Source organism: Felis catus, chromosome B1 (genome assembly GCF_018350175.1).
Source record: "Felis catus isolate Fca126 chromosome B1, F.catus_Fca126_mat1.0, whole genome shotgun sequence".
Classification (NCBI taxonomy): domain Eukaryota; kingdom Metazoa; phylum Chordata; class Mammalia; order Carnivora; family Felidae; genus Felis; species Felis catus.
This window is the reverse complement of record NC_058371.1, coordinates 184,298,354-184,323,631: the sequence shown is the minus strand read 5'-3', so window position 1 is coordinate 184,323,631 and position 25,278 is coordinate 184,298,354. Positions and strand designations below refer to the sequence as shown.

The 25,278-nt window shown below is 48.5% G+C and overlaps 1 protein-coding gene and 1 long non-coding RNA gene across 17 annotated transcripts in view; one reads left to right on the top strand and one right to left on the bottom strand.

The window, feature by feature from the left end:
- SEL1L3 (SEL1L family member 3) overlaps nt 1-3,233 on the bottom strand; it is a 106,021-nt gene extending 102,788 nt beyond the window's left edge. For 6 of the 12 annotated variants that reach the window (XM_045056513.1, XM_045056510.1, XM_045056508.1 and 3 more), the window contains exon 1: nt 2,919-3,232. In XM_045056513.1, the coding sequence (XP_044912448.1) occupies nt 2,919-3,083 (165 nt within the window). In that variant the 5' untranslated portion in view covers nt 3,084-3,232. Of the gene's footprint in view, nt 1-2,918 lie in introns of all 12 variants that reach the window. The other 6 variants (XM_045056505.1, XM_045056506.1, XM_045056509.1 and 3 more) reach the window with 4 other exon arrangements.
- LOC109499234 lies at nt 1,964-12,768 on the top strand. Of its 5 annotated transcripts, none has more exons than XR_006597166.1 (5): nt 1,964-2,405; nt 4,648-4,705; nt 6,636-6,710; nt 11,025-11,543; nt 12,239-12,768. It is a non-coding gene; the product is annotated as an uncharacterized LOC109499234 (long non-coding RNA). The 5 variants fall into 5 exon arrangements; XR_006597164.1 differs by having other exon boundaries at nt 1,964-2,921; XR_002156455.3 differs by lacking the exon at nt 6,636-6,710.
- Nucleotides 12,769-25,278: the final 12,510 nt, after the last annotated feature.

The following is a 25,278-nucleotide window of genomic DNA, read 5'->3' as shown; positions in this document are numbered from 1 at the left end:
ACAGATGGCAAATATTTTCTGGTTTCACCTATTTTTTTTTTTCTTTTTAACATCCTGCTTCTATTCTGTGGCCTGTGCTTCCTGCTTTGTATATTTTAGGCTACTTTAGACATGACCTCACATCCTGGCCAATTGCACAGTGGCTGCTAATCGTAAGAGCTTTGCTAACGGCCCATGCATGCATCTATGCATGAGAGGAATGGGTTCCAAGCAGTGAGATCCAGAAAAGCAGTAAGTTAGCGTGGCTAAGAACGGGGGGCTCTGGAAGTAGATGGACTTGGGTTGCAATCCTGGACTACCTGTGTGGCCGGGGGCAACTTACTTAACCTCTCTGAGTCTCAAGTCACTTCATCTGAGTAAGGATCTTAACAGCTTCTACCTCACAAGGTTGTTGTTAAAATTAATACTGCATAATGGATATAAATGACTTGATATAATGCAAACTGTTATTGCTACTCTTACTATTATTCACGTTTCCAAATTATGGGACAGCTTTCTCCCTCCAGTGTCTGCACATTCCTGAGATCCTGCCTCGTTATTCTGCTCCACTTGTACCCTCCACCTGCCGGCCTCGCCTCCCCCGACCCACCTCTTCCTCTACAAAGCATTCCTTGACAAGCAGAACGGACACAATTACGCATTTTTTTCATCTGTTGTTTTCTGGCCCTCATGTGTTTTGTGCCAATGTGTGCGGTTTCCCCCACCTTGCCCACTGAATTTCTCCAAGGTCAGGAAGCCTTACCTTTTAGCAGTGGCTCAGGTAGCTCGTACCTCTAGAACAGAATCCTAAGCAGACGGCTAGACCTTTAGAACAAAAGGGGAAACCCATCTTCCAAATCACACTTTTGCTTTCCTGGCTTTGACAAAACCTTCTCATTGAGTTGCAAAATGGCTTGCTTGTTTATCCGAGTCTTTCCTGTACAGTAGCCTATCTGAGGCCCATCTGAAGGAAACACACACAGTCAGGAAGCACTGACATTTCCCTCTTCGTGATCGTTCCCAAATCCCATCCTTCTCTGTCTGCCAAGACACTCATCCACGCTCCAGTTAGTTCCCACATTACGGTATTTTCTATAATCTCTCTTCGGAGCCGCACCTCATGACTTCACTATCTCACCTTATGCTTTGGGTATCGTCTCTTTCCCCTCTCTGTGACCTGTTCTCTTAAATCCCCTCTGGGTCCAAACAGAACTTTTACACCCGCTCCGTCTTCTGCCTCTGTTCCCACAGACCACTAGGTCTTTAGGCTTTGTTCTTGTTCCTCTGAGTTCTCGGAACTGACAAGAACTGGTCTCTCCTGGCCAGGTCTTCGGATTTCCAAGTGGAACTTTCCAGACCACCTGTACACTAATGTTTCACACACGACTCTACTATATCATTTCTGCCTCTGTGGGTAACCAGTGCCTTGTGGACGGGGATCATCTGTTTACACTGAAACCCTGTCATTTGTTTTGACAGTTTTATTTATGAGCCTGTGGGCTGTAACCCTGTGGCATAAATATTAAATAATAATATCTCTCGGTTGCAAAAAAAAAACAAAAAACATTCAGGTTAACTGACAACTTCTCATGAAAATATCAAGTAAAGCCAACCACGAAATTTGGTACTTTAAAATATGAGGCAAAGCATGGATTGCTCAACAGGTATTTTCTAAAGCAGAATTACAATTTGCATTTTTACACCCTCTTGCTTCAAGAAATGCAACAGCCAAGAAGTAAAGAGTGTTAAAAGAAACTTGGGCTAGGTGGCAATTTCTTTGGAATCCAATTCTAATGCCTGACAATGTCTCCCAAGCAGCTTTTAGCTTCTGTGAAGACAGACTCTGCATAATGGCAATACCACATAAATGAAAATAATTCTGGACAATGACATTGCTCAATTTTAAGCGTTCTGTGAATTTCCTATTACATCAGTTTCATGATTCAGCATTTTCTATTTCATTTATTTACAGTAATATATGGCGAGATAACCCAAGGCTTCTGCAGGATCCTGGAACATAAGGTAGGCTGGACAGGAAGGGTGTCACCTTCTGTAAATTTACTATTGTTTAGGAGAATTCAGAGCAGAAGAAAGCAAGCCATCAAAGGAACCGACGAGGACTATTTCCCCCCACCTTGTTCTGAGGGTTTAAATTACTCTGGTATTTTAAATGAGCTGCTTTTGAAAAATAGGTTACTGCCATTTAGTTGATGACGGAAACAGAAGCCAAGAAGAGTGCAAATTGTAAACTGACGTGCATAAGCCAAACGTATTCTCTCAAATGACAACGTTCAAGACGCAGCTAAAGTCCCCACTCGGGCGGTAAGCGTGTTACAAAGAACTAGATCTCTTTCTGGCATCCGCAACTTGGCCGGAGTGACCACGGAGGAGTTGGAAGAGCGCTGGAAACGCTAGGTTCCTCGCCGGTGCGTTGGCAGAAAACAGTCCGGGCCATGAGGCCCCGGTGGAAAGTAAAAGGAGGTTCGAGGCGGGTGGCGTTCGCCGCGAGAGAGAGGCGAAGTTAAGCACGGGAAGGAAAGGAGCTGCGAGACTGTGAGGGGAGCCCAGGACGGGGAGGGAGGGGGCTGGAGAGCCGCGCGCGGCGGGTGGGGAGGAAACGCGGCTGGCGAGGCTCCCGGGGGGAGTGGGGAACAGGAGGGGGGGGTCTCCAGGGGAACGTAACCCGGGTACGGAGCGCGTCTCGGAGGGAGAGGAACGGACACGAGCGAGAGCGCCGCGCCGCAAGTCCGGTCCACGCACCCCTCTCCGCGCCCCGCGTACCCATCCCAGGTGCCGGGCGCGCCCGGGGCGCAGCGGCGCGGAAGCGAGAAAACTAGCAGCGCCGTACCGCCCGGCGAGGAGGAGGTCCCCGGCCGCCCCCGCCCGCGTCCCCGGGGCCCCGCGCGGAGGGGAGGACCCGGGCAGGGTCCGGCGCTCACCAGGTAGCAGAACAGGAGCAGCGCGCAGGCAGCGCGGCCGCCGAGGCCCGGGGGGACGCCGCCGCTCGGGGGGGCCATGGCTGCGGCCCGGGGACCGACCGCGGGCGGCGGGGGTTGTTGCTGCTGCCGCCGCGGCCACCCGAGCCCCGCGCCGCGCCGCTGCATGGCGAGGCCGCCCGGATCCGGGCCGGAACAGGTCACCTGGTGCAGGGACCGGCCCCCGCCCGAGGCGCCACCTTCCCGCCCGCCCCCGGCCGGGCCGGCCGCCGCGCGCGGGGCCACCTGCCGCCGCCGCCGCCGGACCCGCCGCCGCCACTGCCGCTCCCGCCGTCGCCGCCCCCGCAGCCCCAGCCGAGCGCCGGCTCCTCCCCGCCTCCCAGTGCCCGTCCCCTCCCTCCCCTCTGCCTCCGTGCCCAGCCCGCCTCCCGGCGGCTGCCTCCGACCCCAGCTTCCACCTCGCCCCGCGGCCGGGGACCCCGCAGGTGGGGACTGACCCCGGTCCCGCCCCCTGGCCGCCGCCCCCCCGCCCGGTTCCCTCGGTTCCCGGCCCGCCTCCCCCCCCCTTCCCCTTTCTTCGCTTTCCTCCCCCGCCCCCCTTCGGCGCTCTTCCTGTCCGCGATCCCTCTCTCCCCTCCCTCCGTTCCCCTTTTTCCCTCTCTCCCATCTCCCCCTCGCACCTTTCTCTTCCTAACCCCCTCTTCCACTTTCTGCCTTCTCTCCCTGCCCTTCTCTCCCTTCCCTCCCTCCCCTTCTCGTTCTATACCCTGCTCCCGCGTCCTCCCGCTCCCACCCACTCCTTCTGCGGGTCCCGCAGCCCAGTTCCCGCCGGTGCAATGGGTTTTGTTTCCTTGCTTTTTTGGCGAGGGCGCCATTCCCGCTGGGCGCAGGGCGACTGTGCCCCCTGCAGTTGCGCCACGCAGCGGCGCAGCTTCTAGTCTTTTAAGGATGGATTTTGACCCCTGCCAACCTCCACCTGTCCACCTGCAGGGGTGGGGCCGCCTCCCTGCGGGCACATTTTTAACCCGGGTTGCGCCCCGCCCTGCCGGCTGGTTCGCGGCACGTTCTGGATGTTTCCCGAGGGTTTTGTGCGGTGCCGCCGCCGCCGCCGCCGCCGCCGCGCTCTTTGTTTTAATTGTCCAGAGTATCGGCGCCCAAAGCGGGTTTGCATTGGATTTGCAGCCCTGTGCCCCGGTTTCCACTTCGGACCGAGGAGAAAACGAATTAATTAGGTCAATGCGATTGTACTGAAGCCCTAAACGAAAGGGTGAGGCTCGTGAAGCGCACACTTTTTAGAATAAATCCAGGCACACCCTCGGCCGTGGGGCCCAGATTGGGACTGGCTGTTCGCGGATACGGGTCCTGCTGGCCCTCGAGACTTCCAGCTTGCGGCCGCCCTGGTGCTCTGGAAAGCGCTGGGCTGTGTCCAGCTGTTCAGACAAGTGCTTGGGCAGGTAGCTGTCGCTCCGAAATAGTTAACCCACGTTCGAAAGTTCTCAGGAGCTTCCCTTTGGCACTGGTGGATTTGTGCGTATTGGAACTAACAATGATTGGGAGCCTGGAAGGACACGGCCCTTGCCCTCTGGAGATGCCACCACGGTAGGGCAAGTCGTGGCAGGCGTCAGGAGAGTCTGGCCGTACAGATGGAGTGCCCAGGGTATGCCCTCGGCCGTCTCAGTACAGGCCTGGCCACACTCAGCAACTGAGCTGAGTCATTCCTTTCTTTTTTTAGGTCACCTGAGGGCTGCGGCCTTGGGTCAGGTTCTTGGCTCCCAGTCACTCATTCCAAGGTAATGCCTTCTGTCACTGGTTCTCAAACTTCAGCCTGCATGTGAATCCCGGGGAGGGCTTATTAAAACACACGTTGCTGGACACCCCCACTAGAATTTCAGGTTCAGTTGGCCCTGGGTGAGGCTTGAGAAGCCGTATGCTGGTCCACAGACCCCATTTCCAGAACCACTGGCGTGTAGATAGGGTCATTCTGCTCCTACCTCATCCAGCAGGCACTACGTTAAAACATCTGAGAGTGGCTTTGTTTGACAGCTGTCTCCAGCACCCTGCCCCACTTCCAAAGACCGGAAGCACTGAAAATTCTCCTGTGTGATGTGGAAAATCATTTATTCTATTGAGTGTCCAGGGGGGTTGAAAGATTTGGCAGCTTTGTCCCAGATTGTGTCCATATTATTTTGGGGGGCAGGTCAAAGTATAGACTATACTTTTTTAATGTGTATGGAAGGAAAACTGTTGGCCAGTTCCAGAAAATGGGGCTTCACAATAGTTCTGGAATTTCCGCCTGTCTTCCTGGGCCTTTCTCTGGAGTTCTCTTCCACTTCATTGCACACAGACTCAGTTTGGCCTTCAGGGAACGAAATGGCTCCCTTAGGTTGTTTGTAATCAGGATTCATGGAATCCAAGTTTCAGAAGCCTTGTGAGTTTGAATTTACCTAACTGTAGTTGTTGTGGAAGCACCCCTTGGGGCACTGAGCTATTTTTAACGTGGTGCACCGAATCTCTTACTTACTAGGCCTCTGTTGTGCCCCTACTGTGCGCCAGGCATCACTCAACACCCCAAAATCCAGAGGTAAGAAGGTGCCCTGTTCCGTGAGGAGCGTCAGGCAGGCAGAGAACTGACCCCAAGACAATTCGGTCCTCAAAAAGGGATGTTCAGGTTGCTCTGTGGCCCAGGGCAGGGGTGTGGCAGGATTGACTGATTAATGTTGTATTGAAGAGGGGAAAGAAAAACAGAAGGTCAGGATTTCTATTCACAGTGGACTGTGACATTTTGATCCAGAAGACGGAATCAGTCATTGCCCTTGCCTCCTCTGTCCGGATCAGTAATTTGAAGGGTGTGGTCTGAGTGCAGAAGAAGACCGTTCGTTTTAAAATACCATTCTTTCCCACCTTTACAATTTATTGGTTCGAATTAAGTTTTAATGCTCCACTAACCTGGGAAGGTCCCTGGGGACTGTATCTGATCTCACTCATCACTGCCTTAGGGTTATCTCATCCCCTCTGAGAGACAGTGAGAGAGCAATCCCACACCTCAACACAGAAAAAGACCGAGTCCAGCAGGAGCTTGGTAGCCTCTCTCTCTGCAAGGCTTATGAGGAGAAGCATCCAGAAGCCTGGACGGGTCAGGTCAGGGCTGCAGGAAAAAGGCATGACCTTCACTGAATATGCTTGCCTCTGTGAGCACGGAACGGCGTTCGAGGCCAGGAGTTCTTAGAATCTGAAATGGCATAACATCTGTAAAATCCCAGGGACCAATGCAGTTGGCTACCTATCCACTTGCCAAGTGAAAGTATTTAAAACCAACAAAAACCCCAATATACTATTTTTATCAACATTATTTCATCCAAAAGACGGTATTTTTTTTTTAATTTTTTTTCAACATTTATTTTGGGGACAGAGAGAGACAGAGCATGAACGGGGGAGGGGCAGAGAGAGAGAGGGAGACACAGAGTCGGAAACAGGCTCCAGGCTCTGAGCCATCAGCCCAGAGCCCGACGCGGGGCTCGAACTCACGGACCGCGAGATCGTGACCTGGCTGAAGTCGGACGCTTAACCGACTGCGCCACCCAGGCGCCCCCAAAAGACGGTATTTTTACCGTCAAAATATTAGGAAGGATCCAATATCACAATAAAAGACAGCTCTTTAAACGGAATATAATTTGTGAAAAATTCCAGACTTGTCATTGCCTTATTTTTTGCTACCTTCAGGCTGTCACAGTCCACGCATGGGCACTTGGAAACCACATTTCTAGGTACTGAGGATGTCTTGGGATCTGTCTTGAGGTGTGTCCCTGCAAAGACACCTGATCTCTGAGTTATAAGAGGGGGCAGGGAGGGCACCGCAGAGCAGTGAGGAAAGCGCCCTCCTACATAAACCTTTGGGCCCCGGCAAATGCCACCAGCTCTAGAGAGACATCCCTTGTGATCTCAGGTCAAAAATCAACCGGCAGTTTCTCTCTGTCCCCAGCGAACATTGCTTGTAACCCCATGTGGCAACTGGCATTAATCCTGCTTCGTATTCTGGTCGGTTTGTACACCTGTTCTCCTCAGCTCTGGGCATTGTCCCCTGGCCTTATACGTAGAAGGTTCTTAGGCATAGTCAGTCAATCAGATTGACTTCATCATCTTCTTTTTTCATTTTTTTCTTTCTAGCTGTCCTTTCCTTCTTGCCCCCTTATTACCTTCCTGCCTTCTTTTCCTTTTATATCCATTGTTACCTCCTCCACCTCCTTCCTGTGAGTACACAATTTTCCCCCGTGGGCAGGGTCCTCTGGAATTCTGTACCCTGCCACTTCCCATCCATTCTGCAACTTCAGATATGCGGAATAAAGATAAATGAACTGTGACATTTGCCTTTTACATCAAAATACAAGAGAAGAAAACAAAAATGGAAGAGAAGATTGCTGTCAGACCACACACTTCCCATCCCCATTGGAAAACCGTGGCCTTTTTTCCTGCCAACAATGACCTTGGGGATCCAGTTAAATCCTGCCTGACGTTTTTAACATTCAGTACTTCCGTTTTTCTCACAGGGTGGGGGGGGGGGGAATGAGAAAGCCTAGGCTTTACCTTCCCTAAATCTGTTCCTGTCTCTGTTCTTCCTTTTTTGAATCCTCCGTATGTACCAATTATTTCCTGTTTCTTCCTCTCTTAGAACATTCCACCAGGTACCATCCTCATCCCCGGGTCCCCAGACCCCCATCTTTTGAGCCTCAAGTCTCTCTGATTGCAGACTCCTTTTCCCTGGGCCACAGGGTCCTCGCTTTGAGAAGTTGTGTGAAGAGAGGATGGAAGCATTTGTGTCAGCTGGGAGTTTTTCCATGTATTTCTGTGGGGATGCGGAAGGTCTCAGAATCACCCAGTCTGTAAGCCTGGCGCACTCCGAAATGAGCTCTATTTCTGGGCCTGTCAGATGAAATGCTGTTGCTCCCGGTTATTTTTGGCTCTTTGCCCTTCTGAATAGGTGCATATTCAGCTCAATTCTCCCCCCGACCCTGAGCTGGGAAGAAGCAGGCAGCTTCCCTCAGCCAAGCCTCCTCTCGAGTCAGGAACATTTGCCCCCTTAAGCAGCAGCTATCTCAAGAGTTCTGGACTGCGCAGCGGCTGTTTATGCCACGGCCAGGGGGGCAGCAGGGGAGTCCGCTCCCTGGCCCCCTCAGATGACTGATGGAGACCCTTGTGAGCCGAATAGCAGGTGCAGCCAGGTATCCAAAGCCTCCTCGTTCATACGTACAAAGGTCTGCAACCTGCCCCACTGGGCCTGGCTGCAAAAACTTCTCCTACCATCCTCAGGGCACCTGGGATGGCCAGGGGACATTTTCGGCTCAGTGAGCACAGAGATAGCTTGTATACTGAGGGTCTGAGGAAGGAAGAACACTGGGATGCAGAAGGTCAAGGGCATGTAGTTAGAAAAATATCTTCGGGTGAGCATGTTGAGAAGAACATGTGTGTGAAAAGGGTGGAGGGAGGTTGGGTGTGAGTGTGCAGATCCACGTGGGACGGAGAGCGAGGAAGGACAGCGACTGTGCACCTAGGGAGTGTCAGTGTAAATAATTGAAGAGAGAGAGTGAGTACACCTGAGACCCTGGGGAAAGCGGATTGTATCTACAAGTCCTGACAATATTTTATAACTGCATCCTGCAGCTGAAATCGCGATCCTTAGACAGGCATTAACATCGACTTAGGGCTTTTAGTCTGTCCGGTAATAAACAATATCAAGTGAAATGCAATGTCAAGATGAGCTGTACTTGCATGGACACTTAGTAAGGTCCATATAAAATCAAGAAAAGCATAGAGAAGAGGAAGCTAGCCCAGGGTTCTCTTAACAGCTACTTATCTCTGCAGCCTTTGACTGAGAGACTTCTTTTGAAAGTTCTTACCACGTGTCACTTTGACGCACAAATTCACTCAATCCTCATGACAGCAGCAGCAGCAGCAGCCTCGTTTTACAGACGAAGGAACTGAGTCCGTTTGAAAGATCCCGGGTCCAGGGTCATCACCAGGTGGCAGAGCTGGTTTGGTCCGAGCAGCCGTGCTCAAGGACCGGAGCTTCCACGACTCCACGAAACTTCTGTAGTGACAGCGGGTTGTGGAGGGGCAAGCAGGTGTCGTGAGGTATGTCCAGGGCTCACACCTGGGTTTGAAATGTAGGTGTGTGTCTGGGCTTCATGGTGCCTGGGGACAGACACTGCCATGTCGGACACATCTGTCTGGGGCCATCCCGCCACTCCCCAGCTATGTTGCCTTTGCCGGGTCAGGAATCCTTTTTTGAACCGCAGTCTCCAGCCTCTGCAAAACTGGGAATAAAGTCACCGATCTGGCCATCCATTTGGTGTTGTGGGGGCCAGTGAGGTAGCATGGGTGAGGGTGCGTGGCAAATCGTCAAGCCCTAGACAAGAGTAAAGCACTTCTTGTGTATTTTTCAGACTCACCTACTTCCAAAAAAGGCTCACAAAGAAAGGTCCATCCCTTGTAAGTTTATGAAAAACAGAAAATAAATTAACCTGTCAAGGGGTTAAGGATGACCCCACCCATGAAGCGCATCTCCATTATAACCCTGGAGTGGGGAGGGTATTCCCCCAGTATTTACCCCCCGGGGGGTGGGGGGGAAGCCAGCTGCTGTGTGTCAACTCTCACCACCAGCAAGCCAGCCATGTGACGGGAGAGAGATGCTCAGACATTCCGACCCCCGTGTGGGCCAGACCTGCGAATGAGCAAATCATCCTGAAGGTTTATCCGTGGAGCCTTTACATGACTCGAACCCAGCCCCGCCCCGTTCGGCTGAAACTGCTTCAGAATCCCTAAGCCAGAACTGCCCGGCTGAGTCCTAGCAACTCACTGACCCATGAAAGGTCAAAATAAACTGTTCCGAGCCACTAAGTTTAGGGGTAGTTTGTTGACAACAGTAGGTAACTGAAACAGTGTCCTAGGCTAATATTATATTTTAACTCAACAGTGTAGTTCATTTTGAGCTCCCTGGCATTCAAAGCAACAAGGGGAGCAGGATGGATTATATGCACTTCTTATTATCTTGAGTATTAGGATTTACCTGAAGGGCCATTTCATCTGACTCGTCTCCTTGTGGTCCAATCAGAATGAAAATTAAACTATCTTCTTACGTTAGAATCTCTCCGGTCTTGACCAAAATTACGGTTGTGCAAATTCTGTCATCTGCCCTGCTAGAGCAAACCAAAGAATTACAGTTGTCACTGACAACAAAATGTTCCTTGCATCTGGCCCAAATCTTTCAGACGGTAGCTCGAGCCTGTTTTCTCCTGTTTGGTGCTCAGTGCCTCTTCTGCCTCCTGCCTCATCCCCACCCCAAATTAAGTCACAAATGGGCTCAGTGTCTCTGGGGTCCTAAGCAGCCAAAATTAATGATTAAAATAGAAATGCTGAAAATAGTTGAAACTGAAGCAGATTGGATGATTTATTCAAACCTTCAGGAAAAATTACTATTCAGCCCAGAATTGGAAATTGGATTTGTGGTTCCTAAGAATGCAACACTTCCCTGGCGCTAGCCCCCGAAAGGGAAAGGAAACAAACATGTAACATACCTCCGTGACCGTCTTTGTGTCCTTTAGACCCAGGCTCTGGGAGGTCAGGAACCGCATCTGTGTTCTGGGTCGTGCAATGTTTAATGCCTTATGGTGCTTATTAAAGCTTGTCTTCATTAAGTGACCTTCCAAGTCTACGATAATGAAACACATAAAGCTGAGTGTGAATCGGGGATTTCTGTTCTCTCCAGTGTGACCTTGGTGAACAGGCGTTACCTGCCTGTGGGTCCCATTCTGGGAAAGCTGGTTAGCACGGGGGGTATTTGAGGTCACCTCACTTACGTGGAACCTGAATGAGGCCCAGGCAACCCTGTGAAGGTAGTGAACCTTGTCCTTGTGTCCTTGACCTTGTTTTCTATAGTCTTCCCCCACATTTGTCTTCACACCCCTAAGCAGGACTTCCGAGTCCTCGTAGCGAACCTCTGTGTGGACAGCCTGAAGGGTAGCAGAGAGGAGCACTCTCAAATCCCAGCTGAGTTCCTGATACCACATTTTCCTAAATACTTTCAAATCACCAAGACATTTCACATCCATATTTCAGGTCACTGTCTCAACAATTCCTGTGGAATCCTGGGGGGATGACCCTGTTATGGGTTGAATTGTGTTCTCTAAAAGGATATGATGGGAGTCCTAACCCCTGGTACCTGCGCATATGACCTTATTTGCAAATAGGGCCTTCGCAGATGTAATCAAGTGAAGCTGAGATCGTTGGGTGGGCCCTCATCCAACATGACCAGTGACCTTACAAGAAGATGGAAATTTGCTCATAGACATGCACCGAGGGGTGACAATGTGAAGACACAGAAGGAAGAAGGCCATACGAAGACAGAAGCAGAGATTGGAGCCACGCACGAGGCCACAAGCCAAGGAACGCCCGGGGCTACCAGAAGTGGGAAGAGACAAGGAAGCATCCTTGTCTAGTGGCTTCAGAGGGAGCGTGACTTTGCCTGTGCCTTGATTTTCGACTTCTACCTTCTAGAACTGTGAAACAACAAACTTCTATTGCTTCGAGCCACCCAGTTTGGGGCACTTTGTTCGAGCAGCCTTCGAAAACGAATATGTAAGTGTTGTCATTTTCTTATATTTTTTAATGCAATGTTATTGGATTACCTTTTTAATCCAATGTTATTGGATACCTATTGTGTACCAGACTCTGTGCTGAGCTCTAGAACTCAGACCCAAAGCTACAGGTTGATACAAAACAAATCAAAGACCTGAGCCCTCTGATGAGTTTCTATGTTCATTCTGTCGAGTCTCAGGCTCTCCCCCAGCATCCTTACGCCCAGACACCCCCACCCCCACGCCCATCCGTTACCACTGTCTGGTCTGTGCCCGTTCCCACAACTGGCTGAGACGTAGGCAGTGCTGGGCCTAGAAGCAGCTTGGGAGATCTGATCCAGCCCCGTGGCTTTCCAGGTGTACCACCTGAGGTTGAGAGGGGTCACCCTACCAGTCAAAAGGCAGCATTGAACTCCAACACGTCTTCTCACTCTCTGACTCTGATTAATTCATGTTATGAATAAATTCAACAAACAACAAATGTTTGTCGAACGAACACTAAATTATTAATCCCTGATAACGAGGATATGTTCTACCTCCCAGAGGTATTTGAATGTGAAACAATGCCTTAACCCAGAGGAGTGCGTTTCATATCGCGGAGGGTGGGACTGAAGGTTGGGGTGGGCAAAGCAGGACAGGGGGACCCGTGGGCAAGGGTAGGGTCTTTCACTGACCTCGTATCTCATATCCTTAAAGCAACTTCGGTGTCTGCTCAGGACAGAATGGCGACCACGGAGAATTCTGGACGGGGCGGAGGAAGAGATTGCTCCCTTCTGTACTTTGAGCGGCAGCAAAGGGCTATGACCATTGCCCTCCTGGATGCAGAAGGAGGCACTGGCCTCATTATATGCACACACCATGACTGCTGTCTTAAACTCCAATACTGCTGAACAATTCAGAAATAGATCCATTATAGGTCTGCTTTAGCCCCAGGGCTTTAACACGGGTCACTAGAAAATCCAAGATTGCACAGTAATTCAAACTCTTAAGAGGGAAAGGAAAAAAAAAAAATTCTCTTCAGCACTCCCGCCCGCCCAGAGTCCCTCCCTCCAGCATCACAGGGAGCCCCTCTTCATTTCCGTAGTGCTTTAGAATAAATAGCTCTTATGTTGAACTTGAAATCTAAATTTTTTTGCCAGCTATTAATTGATAAGAGAAGCTTGTTTTACCTCTCATGCTCTGTAGTAAGATTACGGTGTAAATAAACTGGGTCAGGTTTAGCAGGATGGAGGTGAACTGTTCTCTAATTCCCCTTAATCTCTGGTAAAGGAATAACTAGGATTTGAACGTCAACATTCAATAAGCAATTATGGCACTCCTTGAAGCACGATCCAAATTAGTCTGCTGTTCCCTCAAATAGAATCCAAAGGACCTCCAAACCGTGCTCTTCGATTGCAGCCTCCTTGTTTTGTTCTAACCGGTGAGAGGAGTCAGGATTGCAGGAGGGATTTGATTTGATTTATATTAATTTTTAGAGTATCAGGGATCTCTTGTTTTACTTGAAACAGATCAGGGAACGGGGTCAGTAAACAAGGGTTTTCTCGACTACTGATCTCGACTACTGATCACTGATCTCGACTACTGATCACTCAGCATTTCATGAGGCTGGCTTCTAGCTTTCACAGTGCATTAGAATCATTATCTAATTATTAATCTCACCCTAGAGTTCTGAGGAGCTTATGACACCCGTTGAAGTTAATGAAGGCTTTTACCTGTGGAGCTGGCATTAAATCGCTCTGATTGACCGAGTGCCCACAATATGGTAGGCACTGATAGAATTGACAGAGGGGAAAAAGAAGTAAACGGAAGGAAATTAAGAAGAGGAAGAAGGAGAAGGCGTCAGAGAGGAGGAGGGGCGAGAAACCAAAAGGAGATTGTAACTTCAAAACACCTCGTTAGGAAAATGGGGCAGTTAAGGAAGAACTCACCAAGTAACCTGCTTAAACTTTAATTAATTATTCATTTATATATTTTTATGTGGCACACTTTCTCTAGGGAAACCAACGTGCTTTGCAAACATATTAAATAATTAACTCCCTCAAATCTGAGTGGAAAGGGAGCAAAATTACTCCAGAAAAGGACCCGCGGGTTGATGAGTGATGGATGCGTCTCGCTTTGAAGAGGCGATCCTGTGTGATACCCACCAGAGACCGCATAACAAAAGACCTCTTCTGGGGGGGTAACTCTGGGTACTATGGTGATCCCTCCCCCCACCTTCCAGAAGAAGCAGCATTTGCTTATACAGATAAATGATGCTACGGAGAGAGACAAACAGGAAGACGCATAAATTGATATGATACAGAAATCCAGTATATTTTGAGGAAGGGTGCTATTAGAAGAAAGTCAAATGGAGTGCACTTTTTAATAAAATACTGCCTTTGAGACAAAAGTTAAAGTTAGGACATATTTTGTTTTTTGTTTTTTTTTTAATTTTTTTTTCAACTTTTATTTATTTTTGGGACAGAGAGAGAGAGAGAGCATGAACGGGGGAGGGGGAGAGAGAGAGGGAGACACAGAATCGGAAACAGGCTCCAGGCTCTGAGCCATCAGCCCAGAGCCCGTCGCGGGGCTCGAACTCACGGACCGCGAGATCGTGACCTGGCTGAAGTCGGACGCTTAACCGACTGCACCACCCAGGCGCCCCAAGTTAGGATGTATTTTGAACCAAGAACATTGAACATGGCATTAAGTAAAATGAAATTGCAAAGGCCAAATCATGAGCAGCAGCATTTAGTAAGTTGTGTTTAAACAGATGTTGACTTCCTGAAATTACATCCTCAATGCATCGTTGACAGGACACTATTTAAAAAAAAAAAAATACCTTTAGCACAAGTGGTTTCAACATTTCTCTGGAAAGTAGAAATGTATCTGCCAGAACAGTGGAGGGCAAAAACAAACAAAAAACTTAGGAAATTTAAAAAACACAAACTAAAAAACAAGAAGTGAAAGCGGCAGCTGTTCGGAGGCAGTGAGCATGGCCGAGGGGTGAGCGGGGCAACCATACAGGCACCAGAAGATTCGTGCCTTCTTGGGTCCAGCACTCTTGGGCAGTTGCAGGAACAGCCTTATGTTCACTGCATCTCAAAACTAGTAAATTGGAATGCACCCACGCAGGAGGACAGACGTGGTCCTTGGAGAGGTCATGGTCATTAAAACTGCAACATGCATTTGTTCGTGGGCATATGGCCGGAGGGCTCGGCACCTGGCAGCTGAGGCTGAGACTTGGTCAAGTGACCTGTGGGAAGTTTCAGCGTGGGAAAGAGACCAGTGATTAACAAGACCGGCCTCCTTACCTTTTTAAAATGAAAGATCCGCCTTACCCCAAGACCACTAGCAAGAAATTAAAATAAAAAAGAGGAAGGGTGGTGAGTCCAAGGGAAGAAACTTTTTTTTTTTCATTTTATTTTTAAAATGTATTTATTTAACTTCAAGTTAGTTAACATACAGTGTAGTATTGGTTTCAGGAGTAGAAGCCAGCGGCTCATCACTTACATACAACACCCAGTGCTCATTCCAACAGGGCCCTCCTCAATGCCCATCTCCTACCTTTTCCCTCCTGTGACCACCCCCCGCCCTCCTCCATCAACCCTCAGTTTGTTCTATTTAAGAGTCTCTTACAGTTTGCCTGCCTCTCTGTTTTTATCTTATGTTCCCTTCCTTATAAGGGAAGAAACTTTTTTAAAAGCAAACAAGACCAGTCTATTGATTCCAAACTCCACCTGGAGCCCTGATGGCTTTCAATTTTTATTTTGTTTTACCTTCTTTTTAAAGAGAGTTTATCTTCCTTCCTTCCCTTCCATCCTTCTTTCTTTCTTTTTTTCTTTTTTTAAGTTTATTTATTTTTATTTTGAGAGAGAGGCAGAGAGAGAAAGAGAGAATGTGAGCAGGGCAGGGGCAAAGAGAGGGAGAGAGCGAGAACCCCAAGCAGGCTCTGTGACCGCACAGAGCCTGACACGGGGCTTGAACTCACAGACTGTGAGATTATGACCTGAGCTAAATTCAAGAGTCAGATGCTTAACCCACTGAGCCACCCAGGCTCCCCTCTTTCTTCCTTCTTTCCTTCTTTCCTTCCTTTCTAACTTCTTCCTTCCTTCCTTCCTTCCTTCCTTCCTTCCTTCCTTCCTTCCCTCCCTCCCTCCTTCCCTCCCTCCCTCATTTGTTTTTTCTCTTTCTTTCTTTCTTTCTTTCTTTCTTTCTTTTTCTTTCTTTCTTTCTTTCTTTCTTTCTTTCTTTCTTTCTTTCTTTCTTTCTCTGTTTCTTTTCTTTCTCTCATTCTCTCTTTTCCTTCCTTCCTTCCTTCCTTCCTTCCTTCCTTCCTTCCTTCCTTCAAAGCAACTTGGTGTGTGGGATAGAAGTGATTCTCCACCAATTTCCAAATAAGGGCCTTTGAGCCAGTCCCTTGACAGCCTGAGCCTAAATGGCCTCTATCCATTGAAAATGATGACAGCCACTCTCAGGATTGTCCTCAGGATCAAATGAAATGGCGGCAGGGGAAGTGCTTTGCAAAGGACACAAATGTGGGGTCACTGGTATCACTTTGGACAGGGAGAAAAGTCTTACTGTGCAGGGCACACACTTGCAGGAGTCCCATCCCCTTCCATAAGACAAACATCCCATGCTGCTGCCCCTGGAATGTTCCAAAATCATGCTCCAGTTTCAGAGATGTTTTTCTCACTTTATTATTTGCTTTCCCCCTTGGGCTAACCCCGGTTTATCTGGTTCGTTTCAACATTAGTCAGAGATCAGTCTTTAGCTCTCATGTAAAGGAACTAACATTTTCCTGCCTAATCCCCCCGACTTCCGGCTGCACAGACCACAAAACACACCGGGACACAACAAAACCAGCACTCTCTTCATATTCCTCCGAGGGCTGTAGATAAGTTCTCCTTCCACAAGATAAACAGGCAGGCTGCCTGGAGTGACTTGTGTCTAGAGCTTTCCTTTATTCACACCAACTAAATTCTTCTAACTCCGTTCACATGTTTACTACCTATTGCTTATACCTTCTAATCTAAAATACCAAAGGCTTTTTCAAATTGTGTAAGCCATGGCATTACCGATATTTTTAGGTAGTGTTTCATTATTGTGTACTGTGAATCTATTCAAGGATATTTGTATCTGTCGCATACATACATATAGGGGTTGAATCTGTTTTACATATTATGTATACAGAGCAATGACACGTGTTAGAGACGAGCTTAAACTTATTTTGTATCTATAATAGGTTTATGTAATTTATGTATTTTTTTTTTTTACGTACACAAAATAAGCTTAAACTTTGGTATGTCTAATCTCAACTCACCAGATTTAAATTTAGGGTGGTTAACAGGTACTTCCGTGACATTTCTAAATCCTGCATCTCCAATTATATAAAAGAAACATCTGCCTACCTAACCAATTTAACAAAAAGAAATAGGCAAAATACGGAGAGAGCCTGGCAGGCTTGAAGTGAGAAGTAACACCCTTCAAATGACAACGCCCGGTCCCCCAACTGTGATCTCATTAAGCCTCAAACTACTCGATGAGGGATTCAGTCACTGCTTTAACTTTTATTTTCAAAGAAAGGACAGTGGAGATCCAAGGAGATTTAGCCCATTTTCAAGGTCACTCGTGTACAGCGTGGTAAAGAGGCTGCAAGCCCAGCACCTACAGTTGGCTGCGACAGTGTCCTGACAAAGTGACACACGGTCTGTCCCTGCGGTGGGGGATGGGGGGGGGGCATTGGACCCCTATCAGAGCACTTCAACCTCTTGGGAAACTTTACAAAGCTTTTCCAATTCCTCCAGACTGCGGTTAAGCATGCGAATGATTGTATTATAGCTTTTAATACCTTCCCATCTCCCACCAAGACTGAGACGGGGAGAGATATTTAAAGTCTCAAGAGCACAGCAATCAAGCAACCGGTTCCTTTATTTTTTTTATTTTTTTTTTTATTTATTTTATTTATTTTATTCCTCTGCAAAGGAAGAAATGGGAAAGTCGTTTGTGCATTTCAAACTTAAATCTTCAAAGCTGACTTGTAGAATCATAAGCTCAACTTCCCTCAAGGAATTAGAAAAGGCTCTGTCCCGGGGCGCCTGGGTGGCGCAGTCAGTTAAGCATCCGACTTCAGCCAGGTCACGATCTCGCGGTCCGTGAGTTCGAGCCCCGCGTCAGGCTCTGGGCTGATGGCTCAGAGCCTGGAGCCTGTTTCCGATTCTGTGTCTCCCTCTCTCTCTGCCCCTCCCCCGTTCATGCTCTGTCTCTCTCTGTCCCAAAAATAAATAAACGTTGAAAAAAAAAAAGAAAAAAAAAAAAGGCTCTGTCCCTTCGTTGGGAGTTTTGAGGAAGGCTTGAGTGTGGTTATTTTCGTATATATGCTACGTGTCTAAATAGCTTGAGAAATAAAACTGATATTTAGGTTGAAAAAACGCTAGCCATATTGTGTATAAAATTCTTAAAAATTGGATGGAGATGTTCAAATTTGGGGCGATGTTTATCGTTGTTTCACGAAACCCTCTACGCTAAGTGTGTTCATGATGACTCCCCCATTACGGCGACTCAAAGTGGGGGGAGGACTGCCATCCCAGAGGATGTTCGGCAGTGCCCAGAGACATTTTTGGTTGTCACAACTTGGAGAGAGACAGGGTGGTGTGCTTTTGGGGTCTCATGCGTAGAGAGGCCAGGGATGCTGTTAAACATATAATACACAGGCCCGCTCACCGCAGTAAAGAACGACCTGGCCCAAAATGCCAACAGTGTCGAGGTTGAGAAAGCCTGCCCTATGACAATCACAGTCAGAGCTCAGGAAATCGTTGCCCTTCCCTTTCCTTCCCCCTGCCCGGAATTCTGCCCCTCCAAGATTTATTATTGTCTTAGGATGCTAGGCATGGTAATAACTTGAGCCAAAAATGTTTTTTTTTCCAGATCTTTTAAATCTCCGAATGTTGAATACCTAGACTATGCAAACGCATTTTATGATTAGCATTATACATGGGGTCAAAGCATTTCTATTTTGAAGTTATCGATACTTCATCTCGGTTGTAAATTGAAGCCCCAGCACACAAAGGCCACACGTTACCTTTCCGAGGAGAGATTATGCCTGTTGTCTTGTGTTCTATTAAAGTTGAAACCAGGCTTCCCCGTCAGGCCGTTACAGTTAAACACATTCAGATCTGCGAGCGGTAAGCGTAAGCTTCCTGCCCAAATGGCTCATTGTGCGCAGAGGAGAGAGCAGATCCGGACCACTGGAGCATGTCCCTCTGCCACCCCTGAGTGTCGTCCCTATTATCCACTCAGGCCTGGGAGACCAGTCTGCCTGACAGCTCACAGCTGTGGGGGGACACCTGTAATTGAGTCAAGCCGCTGAGGCAAGCAAAGGCAAGAGCAAGAACTTCTAAAACCCTCTTATTCGTATATCTCTGAGTCCCACAGGCCACACTGTAAAATTGAAAAAAATGGAATCTCTTCCCATCCACCACCTATCCTCACCGTGTATCAACTTTGCTGTTAAGGGCAAAGCTCTTTCAGGATCCACAAGGTCCTGCCCACACTCTTTGCTTACTCCACTCCTGCCACACGGACCTTCATGCTAATCCTCGGGTAAGTCATTTTCTCTCCCACCACAGGGCCTTTGCACAAGCTGTTCTCATTTCCTCAAGCTGCTCTCCCCTCCCCCGACTCTACCTAGTTAACTCACCTGCTCACTTAACAGATATCAGCCTAGACATCAGTTCCTCAAGGACACTTCGTGGACCTCTCTAAGTCAAATCCTTCTAATACACATTTCCATCCATCATACCATGTTCCTCCTTCAGGGTATGCACCCTGATGCAGTTTGACAATTATTTGAATAGTGTCTGGTTAGAACACATCATGGTACCCTGAGCACCAGGCACAACACTTGGCAAAGAGTAGGTGCTGGATATTTCTTGCCGGATCATCTAATTAAACGAATAAACAAGTGAATGAATGAATGAATGAAATAATCCTAAGATCTAAAACTAAGAGCAAAGCCATAGGTATGAAACTGTATGTGTGGCATCTGGACCATCAGTATTTGGTATTCAGATTATTGAAAAGAGCAGACGAGAAACCTTGCCTACAAAACATGTGAACAAAAGAAAAAAAAAGTGTATACTTCACTTAGAGCGTCATTAAGTTAGAGAACAACTCCCACACCCTGCTCTAAGATGGGACCAACATCCAGATTCGTTGCAAACTTAGCTTCCCTAGAATTCTCTTTTCTTCTTTTCCCTCATCCCACTGCTTCCTAAACATGAAATATCCACAGCTGCGCCATTTCTTTACATGTTTTTCGGTGAAGTCAACCTTCCTTCTTCGGTTGTATGTTGTGCAGTACCCAAGAGGCCAACACTACCGTTTGAGGCATTTAAATATGACTTTGAGAAACGAGTCCGTCTTAGATATAAAAGCCTACAGTCACCGTGATGAACATGACTGCAATGTTTAAAATCCCTAAATAAAGAGATGTAGCACTTCCTGCATATTCATTGCTGAAATGAATATTATATATGATTCCTGATTCGGGAAGGATTCAAATAAGGCAGTAGAAGGGAATGTGGATTTACTTACTTTTATCAATGAAAACTGCTGCACTTGGCCAAAGGAGGAATTGCCTCCTTTAGTACAAAGAGCCGCGTGTACATGGAAGGCAGTGGTATGTGTTAGTCTCTGAGCAAAGCTTTATTTTTATATTATTGTGTCATTTTATGCACAGTCCCCAAGTGCTTTGTCAGTGACAGCCACTCATTAAATCACTTAAACTATCATATAAAAATAAAGACGGATTTTAAGCTACACTGAGCCAGTCAGTCGGTTAGCAAATGCCGATTGCTCCCCATGGGGTCCCAAGACTTCTTGTAGACGACAAAGGTATGTATTATGGAAGTATATGGTCCATTTCCTTGAAAGGACTTAGAAGCTAATCTCAGTGACAAATAGATGAACCTGTAATCAAAATAGGATTATTCAGATAAATACTATCTTGGCAAAATGGATTGAAGGTCAGCAGCAAATCCTTCTCACATTCAGCCAATATGACTCAGGTACGATGCAGGGCGGGGAGGCGGGGGGGGCGGGGGAAGCTGTTCCGTGAACATGAAACAGTCTGATGAAAGGCTAGAAGGTCATGAGGCTGAGTGAAGAACCTCTAAGAGGTCAGCTTGGTTAACATACAGCTCACCTCCTCCAACCCGGGCAGGTGGCAAACCTTATGAAAATGTGGACCCACAAGAGCTCTTATGGACTGATGGTGGGAGTACAGATTGGTTCAACCACTCTGGAAGACTGTTTGAAGGTAGTAAGATATGTAAAATGCAGGATTCAGCAATCCCTTTCTAGATACATACAGTCCCAAATTTGTGCTTAGGTGCACCAACAGATATTTACAAGGATATTCGTGGCAGTATCGGTCATAATAACCAGCAACCGGATACAGCTGAAACGCCCGTCAGCGATGTGTGGTATACTCGCATAATGGACACGTGGCAATGAAAATGAGCAGACAGGAGCTACACAGAGCATCACAGGTGAACCCCAAAAACATGTTGAGTGGACTAAGATCTACACAGAGGAACAAACAGTGTTCGATTCTATTTACATAAAATCCCCAAACAGGCAAAACTGAACAATAGCGTCGGTGGTCAAAACGATGGCTGGTTTCCTTTGGGAAGAAGATAATGAGGCACAAAGAGGTGGGGGGGGGGCTGCTGGGGCATTTGTTTACCTGCTGGTCAGATGCCTGTGATAATTCATGAAGCTGTATATTTGTTTTGTGTCCTTCTTGGAATGTATGTTACACATAAATCGTATTGCAGTGATTGAAGCCTTTTCTTAAAGCATGTGACCCTTTGAAAATAAAAACACTAGCATTCAAATAAACATATGACTTGTGGGTGGGGCTGCCTCCCACCCCCAGCAGCCCCAAATCTGCTGAAGTGTATGTTCATCCTTTGTCATTAAGCTCGAGGGGCATTGGCATGGGTGGCGGCGGGGGATGCGGGTTATCATGTAAGATCTGGGAGCTGGAAGATAGGAGAAAGTTGGCCAGGTTCTGTTTCCTAGCCCTGGGAAAAATCCATCAGGAACGCTATTGCCTGGGAATTGTGCCAAATGTAAGCACTAAACTAGGGTTACCTGAAGAGACTGGAAACAGATTAATCAGCAGTGGGGACAGGAGTTAGTAGGAGTATAGAAGCCGGAGGGCAGAGCCAGATAAATGACACCAAATGACAGATATCACTGGTGAGGCAGCAAAGAAGGAGACACCAGAGATACGTTGCTGAGGACTCCAAGAACAGGTGAGAGAGAAGAAGACGGGTCAAGGACTGGGGGCCGGGGGCTAGGGCTGCTTCTCCCCGAGCTGCCCTGTTCTGGCATTAAAACCCCGAGGAGGGGCGCCTGGGTGGCGCAGTCGGTTAAGCGTCCGACTTCAGCCAGGTCACGATCCCGCGGTCCGGGAGTTCGAGCCCCGCGTCGGGCTCTGGGCTGATGGCTCAGAGCCTGGAGCCTGTTTCCGATTCTGTGTCTCCCTCTCTCTCTGCCCCTCCCCCGTTCATGCTCTGTCCCTCTCTGTCCCAAAAATAAATAAACGTTGGAAAAAAAAAAAAAAACCCCGAGGAGTCAGAGAATTCTGGATTTGAATCTGGACTTCCGGGTGGTGAAGAAAGTATATTTATCAAGTTAGGAGGACAGCATACATTTTGTCTGGCTCTTTGTGAGCTTGATTTATAACTTCTAAATGTGTGGACATATGGCATGCCAGCCTCCCCTGTACTCTTGCCCCGGCGTCATGAATGTTAGGGGTGGACCTGGTAGAACCTCATAGTCCTCACTTAGGAGAAACTGCCTCTCTGGCCGACAGCACATGTTGGTCACTGCTTGAGTGTTTCAAGCATTTTTTGGAATCCTGATGCTGACGTATCAATGCCAGTTATTGGCTGTCCCCCAGCCCCCAGCTATGAGAAAACTCCACATTGGTAACATGGCTTCTGATTTATTTATATACCAATAAAAATGCTGAACAGGACAGGAGTAAGTCCAGAGTCTTGCCAGAACGTGTAGGAGATCTCCCCAAGATTGCAGCAGCAGAGGAGTCTGGACATTTGGGGGCCACTGTTTGACCATCAACACAAGTACTTAAACTGGTTCCGTCCTGCCTGCAGGGGCGTGGCGAAAGCTTTTCTAACTCCGCTGCAATCAACACACCTAGTGTGAATTGCAGGCTGATCTCATCCTCGGGGACCATGCAGGGAAGAAACGGAGGGGTTTGGCCCGACTTGCCTGCAGCCTGGTGCTCACTGTCTTGCTGCCTCTTCTGTCCGTGATTCTCCACTCTGTTTCCCACTACTGGCAACTGAATTGGGCCGCTTGACAAAGGCAGAGGTAAATGGTGCAAAAGTTAACGAGGCAGACCTTTAGGGTTATCTCCGAAGTTTCTGGTCTGACGGGAGAGAGGGCAAAGGCTTCATTCAGGGCCAGGGTCAGCAAATTTTCTCTGTAAGCACCAAGCCATAATTATTTCAGGCCTGTATACAGGTCCTCCGTTGCAACCGTTGAACTCTGCTTCAAAATCAGCCACCATGCAAAAGCAGCCACGGACAACTCAGAATGGAATGACGCAGCTGTGTTCCAATAAAACTTTATTTATAAAAAGAGGTGGCCGGCCAGGCATGATCCCCGGGGCCAGGGCTTGCAGCCTGTTTTAGGCTATAAACGCCCCTTGAGACTGAGCCAAAAACTCTAGGAAACGAATTCACTGAGTCAGTGAGAAAAATGACACCCCACCCGGGATCACGCTTGAGGTGGATCTCACTGAAAGGCTCTGCTCTGCAGGTGGGAGGCCGGCAGAAGAGTCCATCCAAAACACCCATCTGCATGTGCTTTTCTCAGCCTGGAAACCTCCGGGGCTCGCAGTCACCGTGGGGCTGGCCCGGTCACCCCGCTTTCTTTCCCGGTTTCATTCTTTGTCCCTCTCGCATGCAGGGCGCTGTTCAGCCATCTGTGCTCCTTGCTGTGCCCTTATTCGCTGCGTGCAGTCATGTCTCCAAACCTTTGCCCATGCTGAGACTCCCCTTGCCACCTTCAAACCCGTCTTGAAGACCTCATTCGGGTGTCTCTGCCTTGCCTTCTCCCTGGCACCCTTAAGTTGGGTAACCCTCTCTTCTCTGTTCCTGTCGCACCCTAGACAGACCTGTACTTGGTCAGTGCAGCGTCAGGGTGTTTGTTTCTAATTGATCTCTAATGTGTACCTTTACCTCGCATAGTATTTTAAACGTCTGATTGCTCCTTCCGCGCGGGGCTGTGACTCTTCCTTCGCCTGAGGTTAGCGCTGACCTCCGTGGAAAGCGTGCTGAACCCGTTTGCACAGCTCTTAGCTCGGTGCAGAAACCAGTGGGGCCACGGGGGTTCCATGGAATGATTCACCGTTTACGCTCTCTGCTACTTTTCTCAGCTACCTTCAGTGGCTCCATAAGCGACTCTTCCTGACAAGGCACTTGAGGACTGTTCATAAGTGACAGAATGATATTCAAATCCAATCAGGTTCAGAGGTAAACGTACAAGTCTCTCCTCCACCTACATTAGACGCTCCCTTCAAATCAGGAGAGGTAATTGTTTTAGTGTACACAGCTGTTGTATATTTATGCACATGCATTTTCTCTTTGAAAGACATCTCATAAAACCTCCTTCTTGGGGAGCCTGGGTGGCTCAGTCGGTTGAGCGTCCGACTTCAGCTCAGGTCACGATCTCGCGGTCCGTGAGTTCGAGCCCCGCGTCGGGCTCTGGGCTGATGGCTCAGAGCCTGGAGCCTGCTTCCGATTCTGTGTCTCCCTCTCTCTCTGCCCCTCCCCCATTCATGCTCTGTCTCTCTCTGTCTCAAAAATAAATAAACATTAAAAAAAAATTAAAAAAAAAACAAACCTCCTTCTTGTAGCAGATAGGGGACCACCATGTCGCATCTTTTTTTTTTTTTTTCTCTTTTCATGGATTTCCTCGATCTTGTGGATTTGATCTCCGGTTGCATTTACAATGCCAGAGTGATCACTTGTTCGGTGGAACGGCAGCTCCAAGTGTGGCTGCAGGTTTTCAGAGTGTCTGGGAGGGTTAAATGCGGAAGGGAACGGGGCTCCAGAAATGACAGGTGCCCCCCAGGCCTGCTTCCGCATCGGCTTTCCAGGGGAAAGGACAAATCGGCGTTTGAGGTGTTGCTGTGGCACCCCTTTCCAGATGCTGCTCTTTCTGCAAAGTAATAAATGCGGCCCACAGGACGGGGGGCCAGATGTGCTGTTGTGCACTGTTGTCTCCACGCTCACCCAAGCAGGCAAGTGGGGGCCCCCTCTGCCTTACCCTACCACTTGTCCTGGCCTCGGGCTCGCTCTGGGGTAGGGGCCAGGGGCAGCGGGGCCACCTTTTTATAACTTGCACACAGGCGCCCTACAGACCAGGACTGGCCTCAAGGAAAACCAAGGCAGACGTTGCAAAGACCGGGCACAATCCTGACCTCGATAAACCTCTTCCTCTAAAACGTCACACGGCCTGGTGTTTTTCTCCCTAGTTGCCCCCCAAATTCTTGGGGGAAACATTAGGTCTGTAAGAATCCCCTGTGCTAGGGGCGCCTGGGTGGCTCAGTCAGTTAAGCATCCGACTTCAGCTCAGGTCACGATCTCGCAGTCTGTGAGTTCGAGCCCTGTGTCAGGCTCTGGGATGATGGCTCAGAGCCTGGAGCCAGCTTCCGA